The sequence below is a fragment of the Microtus ochrogaster genome, chromosome 8 (genome assembly GCF_000317375.1).
Source record: "Microtus ochrogaster isolate Prairie Vole_2 chromosome 8, MicOch1.0, whole genome shotgun sequence".
Classification (NCBI taxonomy): Eukaryota; Metazoa; Chordata; class Mammalia; order Rodentia; family Cricetidae; genus Microtus; species Microtus ochrogaster.
Genome location: NC_022015.1, coordinates 56,964,075 through 56,974,223, shown reverse-complemented (window position 1 = coordinate 56,974,223; position 10,149 = coordinate 56,964,075). Strand labels below are relative to the sequence as shown.

Sequence of the window (10,149 nt, the reverse complement as noted above, 5' to 3'; positions counted from 1 at the left end):
AAGTAAGTCTGGACACCTTGGATCAAATATATATATATATCTTTCCTAACCCTTGTTGCTCTATACTTTACACTTAGAAATGACTAATATAGGTTCATTATTAAAGTCTAACAAGTATTTTATTTATAATACTAAAGTAACAAAGTTAGTTGTTACTATGTAAAAATGATAACACCCTGAAGTATAAGCAACAAAGTAAAAAATGCATAATTCAACAGTTAAAATTGAAAACTTTTGGAGTTAACAAGAGACTACATAAAAAAAATAAAACAAAACGGTACTGCAAAGAAAGTCACAAGCTCATGTCTTGTAAATGCCCTATACACAGAAGCTGTAAAGAACCACTCTGCACCCATTAATCAAAAGCCACCTGATTTTAAAATGGCAAATAGACAATTGCCCAATAAACACATGAAAGGAGTCTCAGCATTGATCACCATGGGAACAGGAGTTAAAACCACAAGGAAATATCATTGCATGCACACTAAAATGGATGTAATTGAAGACAGAAAATACCGGCTTTGGTCTCTGGAGAACTGGAGAAACTAACACTTCGTGAGCTAATGATGGGAATGGAAAGTGCCACAACCACTGGGACAAGCTGCCATCTCCCCAAAAGATAAATATAAACTCAGCATGTGACTGAGCAGCCCACTGCTTGGCACACATCCAGGAGAAAGGGAAACATGGCCACACAAGTTGACCAATCCTTGTCTAAGAGTCCTTGGGCTGGAATGTTTGGGTATTTTTGAGATTTTTTAATATTTACTAGACTTTACCACATGAGTATTCCTAAAGTCTGTACTCTAAAATGTTTCAAAATATAAAAGTTGTGAGTATTCAGCACTGTTTATTCCAGATTTTGAATTTTCGGGTTAGAGATCCTCGATCTGTACTTCAGTGTTTGTAGCATCATTGTTAAAATTAGACAACCTAGGGGTCCTTACCTGAAAACTGAAGATAAGCTTTAATGACACACTGAACCATTGCTGAGCAGTGGAAGGAACTTCTGAAGCCTTGACTGAGCCTTGGAAACGTGTGAAGTGAAGGGAAATTGTTACATATTTCCATTTACATGAAATGACCTAGATAGCCATTAGAGACAGAGTAGATTTCTACTGGGTAGAGCTGGGATAGTGCAGAGAATGAGAGATAACAAGTACAATGGATACAGGACTTCCTTTTGTCAAGAAGAATATTTTAAGTAGGTAATTAGTTACAGTGTGTCTGTTAAAATCATTATTTATAAGAAATTTAACTTTCATAACATGCTTTATTATTTAAAATAATATAAAAGAGCTTGGCTCATTTATAGTAGAATAAATTAACTGTGTTCATTGTGACTTTCAAGAACTAGGCTCATGTTTCTGGTAGCTAATTTTTCAGTCTCTTTCCATGTATCCATCCATCTACCTACCAATAGTTTGTATTCAAACAGACATAGTTGTGTGTACACACATGCAATCATATAACCTTTACAATAACAAACTCTTGGATTTATAAAATGGTCTGTGTATGTCAATAGGGTTACAATAACTCATTTAACAAAATTACTAAGCAATCAAATCACCTTCATATCTGCACTCTAATATTTTTTCAGATCTTCATTTTGAAAAGTACCCTAAGAAAAGTTGAGGGGAAACAATCTTGAAGTTAGAATAGTAAGACAACTTCAGTTTCCTTGATAATTTCAACTCAGTAACAGAAATTTTTGTAAAGAATGATCTATTTCAATTAATATCTGAAAAAAAGTGTTAATTGTCCTTGTTTTAACAAGTATTTTTGTCTTCTCAATCCTGGCTTCATTATATTTGTATTGATCTGAATCTGTCTACAAATGAGCCCACTCTCTGGTTAGAAACATCTCTCTTGAGGACGTCGCGAATGTCAATAGTTAGCTGTACATCTATTACTCATATTTACACAGCAACTTTGACACTATTTGTCTTCCTACGTTGTCAGTTGTCAGCTTTGTGTCATGTGTCCATCATGACAGTCATTAGTACTGGAAACTGTATAATTAAGCATCTGTCCTCCAAAACGCCTTTCCTCAGAAGATCATAAATACAGTTGTGAGCCATTCAGTTCACCCTGTCCTTTACTTCTCTGTACATTCTGATGAATACCAAACCAGAGCAGCTTTTACCTTTCCTGCACCTTTCTCTTCCGAGCTCTGATAGGCTTCTCTAGTGTTCCCTGCTACCCATTCCTGCTTCATGACCTTTTCCTGTCATTTGGAACTTGTTCCTGCCTCTTCTAAGATGAATCTTAGTGAGACTGACAAAAAAAGGATAAAACTCTTGCAATAAAGAAACTTTGGGCTGAAATAAGTTCCAAGTATTATTGTTAGAGTATGCCAAGACCTTGGTTGTTCCTGTCAGTATATCCATAAATCTCTTTTCACTATTTCATCTTTGTGTAAACAAATATTTTTGCATTTCAAGACATGTGTTTCTATTGCAGCTTAATGGGCTTTCTTTCTCATTTAACTGATAATCTTACGATGGTATTGTTTCTAAATGCTCTGTGTAAATGCACCTGTTTTCTCTACATAAGAATTAGATTTGGATGGTCTTATCTGATCGATCATTGATTACTTGAGTTAGTTCCTTCCTTTCTTCCTTCCTTAATTTCTTTCTTTCTCTTTCTTTTTTCCTTCGTTCCTTCGTTCCTTCCTTCCTTCCCTCCCCCCTTCTTTCCTTCCTTCCTTTTTTCCTTCCTTTCTCCCTCCCTCTCTTGCTCCTTTCTTCCCTCCCTCCCTCTCCTTTCATTCCTTCTTTTCCTTCCTCCCTTCCTTTCTTCTTGTTTGTTTGTCTTTTTCTTTGTTTTACACAGCAAGGTTTCTCTGCTTTGCCCTAATTGTCCTGGAACACTCTCTGTAGACCAGGCTGTCTTTGACCTCAGAGATCCATCGTATCTGCTCCCGAATACTGGGATTAAAAGTGTGTGCCACCACACCCAGGTGCTTGGGTTTCTTTATTGAAGATAGTCTGATTTTGAAGTTCCTTATTATGTACCATGTTGAATATTATGTTTGTTTTCTGCTTTCTTCTTGACAGTGGGACTGTTTATGGAGTCAGCCATTGTTAGGTGAACTCTGTAGGCTGACGAATATCATAAACGGGTGTGAAGAGTGGCTTATGGAGCTGTGCTCTTATTTCTCAAATTGGGTTTCTAGTTATCTTATCTTGCCAAAAATTATTTTCACATAATGAGTTCGAATTTTTGTTAAGAAGTGAAATTCTTCTGTGTGTATCGATAAGATCCTCTTTCTAGAACCAGTGCAAACAAGAACAAACTCCTTCACAGGGAGCACAGACTCATTTGCACAACAAAGGTTCTAGACCCCTGTTGGTCCACACAGTCTGATATTTAACATTGCTGTACTGTATCCAAAGACAGGGTCAAAAGTAAAAAATAAATAAAAGCTTAAATGGGGGGGGGGGGCACCAAAATCCTCTCCTGGAAACTATTATAATGTTTAATTTATCTTGGTTCTCAGGGACTCTTAAGTTGATACAAAATTCCTGGGAACCATTTGATACTATTAAATGATTTTAACCATTATTATTATGTAAATCTATTATACAGAAATAAGTGAAAATGTGAGCAAAATGTAGTTAACAGCATGGCTAATTCAAACTTTATACTAGTAAAAATTTAGAACAAATGTCTAGCTGTATGAAAATGATTATACATATGATAACATTTATGCAATGAAAGAAGCTTATTAGTGAGCAATAAATACAGCCCCATATTCATCTATCTGGAAGGGTAGACAAATTATCATTGTTAAGCAGAATATTGAGTAGAATATATAGTATTTATTATATTTATATACTTATTTTATATTAGTATAAGCACAAATGACAAGACAAATCAGCATGAATAAATGATTAATGAAAATGTAAACATGCAAATATGTATGTACAGATAACATGACATATATGCGTGAAAACCTTGAAGGACATGTGTATCCATGTATTGTAGCTATCTTGGACTTCTGTCCTCACATTCTTTTCTTGTCTTTTATGTTTAAGTTGTAGTTTAGTCTATCTAAACTATTTCTAAGTACTGTTTAAGAGATCGCATATGGAAATGAAGATAGAAGGTGATAGGCTATTATCAGCTGAGATGAGGAAGAAGCTAGGTTTCCCTAGAGATTAGAGAGAGTGATGGGGTACGGTTTGCATTTGAATTGCCCCTAAGATTAAGTGAGCCTTGAATGGGTAAAATGTATGGTCAGCAGAGGTGCTAGAGCTGGAAGGGTGGGATTAGAGGTGTATTGATTTGAAGTTTTCAATTTGAATCAGCTTGACCTTTGAGATAGCATAAAATTAAGGCTGCAGACAGTGTTTTCATGAAAATATCAATGTATTCTATGTCTTTGTATTGGAACTTTACAGACACTCCTTCAAAGAAACTCATAATGAAACTCATAATGAATCATACTTAAAAATCGTAATAATTCTCATTTGTTGAATTTTGTGCTTAGGAAACTGAAGCCCTCACTGAACTAATTAACTGTTTGAACTTAGTTTTGACAAATTAGGGCCTGAGCAAAAATGTATGCCTTTTGATTGTCAAGCAGTGTTGTCAAATAATTACAATTTGATCCTGAGAGATCTTTTTCTTTTAATGTTAAAATACAGCACTAGAAACATCATAAAACTTACACCGTCACTGGAAAGTAACTTTAAAGTTCCTATTTTCATTGTTGTTACAAAACATGAAACTTCCCAACCAGAAGCAGAAGGGAAATTACAGTAATCAGGTTTCTTGGCAGGTAGCACGTCTACATTTTCTCAGAAGAGGTTTTGTTGTTGTTGTTGTTTTCAGTTCTGTGAATTAATTTGCATTAGTTGGTTTGCCTTGATAGCCCTGGAGATTTCTGCTCCCGATCTATAAACTCACACAGCATATGCTTCTTCCTAGTACCAGTCAGTGTTTGTTTTTGTTTTAATCTTTAGGGACCACTTTTGGCCAATTGAATCCATTTATTCCTTGACTTACTCTAAGTCTTCTAAAATGGTTTTAAGATTTTATGTGGTGGGGTGGGGAAAACTTTGAAGCAGTGTGAAAACAGGACAATGCCTGCTGCTGGTTCTGACATCTGTCCGCCTTAAGTAACCATGTTCGTCCCTCACAAGGCTGAGCCCAAGTAGAAAACCAAATCACAGTTAAATACTGCTTCACATAATAATGAAGGAGAAAGGCTAAGCCCTGAAGATGACAAAGGCATTGTGTGCCTAAGCATTGTCCATGCTCATGATTGGTTCATGTCCCCACTGAGGCTTTCTGTGCGACACCCTGCATGTGCTCTGTGCTGACACTCAGTGAGACGCTGCTGAGTTCAACTTTCCTTTCTGTCTGTGACCTGTCCCAGGAGCAGGCTTCCTGGGTGTGCCAGTGTGACGACAACATGGTTCAGAGACTGGAAACAGACTTCAAGATGACGCTTCAGCAGCAGAGCACACTGGAGCAGTGGGCGGCATGGCTGGACAATGTGATGATGCAGGCGCTGAAGCCCTATGAAGGAAGACCCAGCTTCCCAAAGGCCGCCAGGCAGTTTCTGCTCAAATGGTCTTTCTACAGGTAGCATCCCAAGCTCACTACATTTTCTTCCTGTCCTGCAAATGTGTGTGTGCACACTGTTCACAGAAAAAAGAAACTTAGACTTGGTGGGATATCCAACTCTATGACTGTGCTGCATAGAAACTAAGCAGGAAAATTATGAAAATGAACGTTTTATTGGGAAAGTAGACCCTCTTGCGCTCAAAGCCAAGAAATTTTCAGATAGTAATCTCTGAGAGTCCATCTAGAACAGCAGTACCTAACTTGTGGGCCACCACCCCTTTGGGGGTTAAAAGACATTTTCACAGGGGTCACCTAATACCATCAGAAAACACAGGCATTTGCAATACTGTAGCAAAATTGCAGTTATGAAATAACAATGAAAATAATTTTACGGTTGGGGGTCACCACAGCTTGAGGAACTGAATTAAAGGGTCGCAGCATCAGGAAGGGCGAGAACCACTGCTCTAGGTGATGTTTTCAGAAACAATCAGAAAAGGTGTCTTGTCCTCCCTCTGCTTCTACCTTATTGAGGTACCTTCTTGTGGGGTTATGACTACTATTTGTTTGTTCCCTTTCCATTGGCCCTCAAACTGTAGTCACTAGACTATGGCCTCACATCCACTTAGATACATTGTAAAAGCATCATTAGGCCACTTCCCAAGCCTACTTGAGTCTGAATCCACAGAGGAAAGCCTAGCAATCTGAGCTTTGAAATCCTCTGGGTAATTCCAGTTCACACTCAGAACTACATAGTTAATTTCTTAATTCTGTTAACTTTCAGAGAGCAAAATGTATCAGAGCTATATATCAGAGAGCAGAATTTATATGTTCTTTTTAACCCTTGGTTACTTCTGAGACCCACTAACTCATTCTCTTGGTAGTTAGGAGGTAGTTAGTAGTTGGGAAGATAATTGGGATCAGTCACTTTCTAGTATTTATATTGCATGGCTGGTATCTAGTAGGTAGTAACATGTCTTTTAGACTAAAATACTTAATATGAAAGAGAATACATGTTTTTGTAGACATAGAAGCACCTCTAAATAGAAAGGGCTTACTAATTATATGTTACATAATGGCAAATTTGGAATGAGCTGTTGGCACCAAATCTACAACAGGATCTGAAAAGAGCATGTATGAGCTGTATCAATCAGGACTTGTGCAATATTTGAATAGGATGGAATGGTCAGGTTGATTTCCGGTATGGAATCTATGTCAGGAACAAGTTATACCTCTCAAGAAAAACATGTTTCAGGCCAAGTCAGTGGGATCACCCTGAATAAAGAAGCAAACACTTGTATTTTAACTACAGGATCAAATGCCAAAGTCAAAATTTTAAATTATCTAACTTGTCTCATGAAATAGGAGTCCATCTGTCATATAATTCAAGGCTCGAATTTGGAAATATATTTTCTTTTTTGGTGTTGGTTTTGATTTTTGGCATTTTTGAGACAGGGTCTGTCTAAATAGCACTGGATTTCCTGGAACTCACTATAGAGAAGACCAAGTTGGCCTTGAGCTCACAGTGGTCAACCTGGCTCTGCCTCCTGAATGCTGGGATTAAAAGCAAAAATAGGTTTCCTTGATTGCTTGAGAGTCAATATTTTATTCATCTGAATTTTCACAGAAAATTATATAAGTGATTTGTGTGCCCATGATGAGTGGCTCAAACATCACTTATACTATCTGACTCTTTCCAAACCTCACATGACCAGAGCAGAGTGCCCAACCTTATATAGCAGTGAAAGGAAGATGCTCAGCCCCCTCCTATTGTGTTGTGTTGTAGCGGCAGGCTTGCTCTCACTTCTCCCTGTGAGTTTTTTTTTTCCCCTGCATTTAGTTGAAATCATTTTAGAAATAAACCCCTAGAGCCTTTGTCACCACAGAGATCTATTGCAGGAATCCTGAAAAGAAAGAAAATTACTCGCTTGTATTTCATGTTCTCTGCAGATATACAAACCCAGTAGATCGTCACTTGCCTGCCCTCTGTCCTCCCTGAGTTGGGGATAATTGGCTTGTTATTATTAGACACGATTATGGTTATTATTTTCATTTCAAAAAGATTTGAAGGCTTACAGTTCAGGACCACAGAGGAAAGAGACATTTAAGCAGATGCATACCTCCCGCTGGTAGGCAGAGCAATATCTGAACTGCCGTTTGCTGAGGCACAAGAGCATGGTGAGTAATGAAAACTGATGCATAAATCATCAGAGAAGCAGAAGAAGAGCGCTTATGTTTTTAGCATTGTGAATGTAAATTGTAAATTTGCAAAGAATATTATAAATTTGACAGCCATATATACAGTCCCTTCGTGTTTAAAAATCAGATATTTAATCTAGTAATTTCTAAACTTGTGTTTGCACTTACCTGTCCAGACGCATAGAAACAAACTGGCAGTCTCACAGCAGTTGATTCGTTGCTGCAGACTGACCCTGCTCCATCTAGAGCCGTCTGCTACCTTAAACTAGCTTTGAATGGCTGATGTTGATTTTGGAAAACCAAGAAATGAAAAAATTATGTGGACTGTTTCTTTTCTTCTGTGCTTTGTGAATATAGCAGCAGAGGGTTCCTGCTAACTACAGGGAAGGTCATTCGATCCTTCCTGGTAATGTCCTGGGGAAGAGGTTGATGCAATTAAACTAACTTTGCTCATTCTCTGAATTTCTTGGATTAGAATTACACTGTTCAGTGAGCTGGCATTTAGATAAATGCGGCCCCATTCCTTCAACGCTTGTAGAGACAGTAGACTTGCTTTCTCAACCCCTACAATCTCATAGTGCAATAGGTAACAGGTGTTCTCTTCAGCTTGAACATGTTTCCTTTTGGATAAAATTAGTTTTATATTTGTATCTTTGCTAACCACTTATCATTCCTGGACTGTATTTTAGATAGCGGCTTTCTTTGGTCAACAGGGTGGATGGAGTTATAAGTGACTACTCCACCCTTGGGTCACTTTTAAAGATTACTGACTTTGAGTTCAGTGGTATTTGATGTTTAACCATTATGTTACAGTGTTTTGTGTTTTTGTTGTGCGTGTATATGTAGGAAATTCTCTGCCTTAAAATTTTCCTATGAAAAAAGAAATACTGTATCACATTCTTGTAAATTGTAAATTATTTTACAAGTGGATGATGATGTATCATTGAATTTTAGGGACTTGGCACATAAATCAAGCCATTCTTCCTTTGTAATAATTCATTTATACATTAGAGTTATAAACATTTAAGGTTTTTCATTGACAGAAAGAAGCCATTATCTGAAACTTTTTATTGCAATGAATATACTTTTATTTCTAGTATCTATAGTACTGTAGTGATGACCAGTTTTGTTAAGATCCCTCATATGTTAGATGCCCTGACCTTCATGGCTTGTTCCTGGACACCTTACAAGAACGATGGGAGATTAAGAAAGAGAGACACAAGTAATTGAAACATGAAATATATATACATACATATATATATATATGTGTGTGTGTGTGTGTGTGTGTATGGAGGAAAGGGTCTCTGGGGAGGATCGGTCTCAGGGGACATGAACATGAAATTATCTAGGATGAGGAAACTGTGCTTAGTACTCTTTGAACATACTGTTTTTTACTTAAAGTCAATAGTTAGCCAACATCTATACTCAGATTACAGGAAAGCCTTGCCGTTTCCCTAAGCCTGACTCAGTAAGGTCTTGCTGTTTCCCCTGAGTTGGAGACAGTGCCTTGCAATTCACTCCCCTGAGCCTAAGGTATCCGCATCCTTGACATGGCCATTCCCATGTTCTGAATGCTCATTTATGCTGGAACACACTTACCCACATTACCCATAAAGCCTGTATCCAGCATCTCAGTGGATGCCTGAAACCACCAACATTACTCAACCTATGATTTAATGCCTTGTACACTTTGATGTCAGTGCTTACCGCAAGTTGTGTCTATAACTTTTGCAGTTTGATGTATGACAGAAAACCTAGAATGGATTTCTTTTTGCTCATCTCAATTGAACAGATAGAAGATACACTCTTATCATTAGCCTTGTCTCAGAATTCAGTATTTTTCCCCTAAAGTCAACAACCTCCGCCTTCTTACTAAAGAAGCCATTTTGCAGGAATTTGGTCTATTGGTTCCCCAGCATTACTGTAGTCCACCCTGGGAACTTCATAGAGCTTGGACTTGCAAAAAGATGAGCTGTGTCCCAGAGGTCAGGAACCAGAGAGTAGATTTCATCACTCTATGCAAAAGGACATGCGATTTGAAACTTGTTGATTGTTTCTGGAATTTTAATTTCACATTATTAGACTGCAGTGGCTGAAACCAAGAAAATCAAAACTGTAGATCTAGGGAACTACTATGTATTGTATTAGCTGACTCTCAGACTACCTTTTAAGCCCTAAAAAATCATTGTGTGGTTGTAGGCAAGATTACAAAGGTCACCTATAACTCCACATGTAGAAGACTGAGGCAGGAAGATGGCTGGAGATTCAGTCTAAGCTGCATGATGAGATGTGGACCAGCCTGGACTAGAGAACGAGGCCCTGGTTTGCTTTTCTTTCTTTCTTTCTTTCTTTCTTTCTTTCTTTCTTTCTTTCTTT

General features: G+C 37.6%; 1 protein-coding gene across 3 annotated transcripts in view; it reads left to right on the top strand.

Annotated features, from left to right (window-relative positions):
• Positions 1 to 10,149, top strand: part of Rfx3 (regulatory factor X3) — a 256,520-nt gene that overhangs the window by 218,455 nt on the left and 27,916 nt on the right. For all 3 annotated transcript variants that reach the window (XM_026781166.1, XM_026781165.1, XM_026781167.1), the window contains one exon: positions 5,387 to 5,595. In XM_026781166.1, the coding sequence (XP_026636967.1) occupies positions 5,387 to 5,595 (209 nt within the window). The remainder of the gene's footprint in view (positions 1 to 5,386; positions 5,596 to 10,149) is intronic.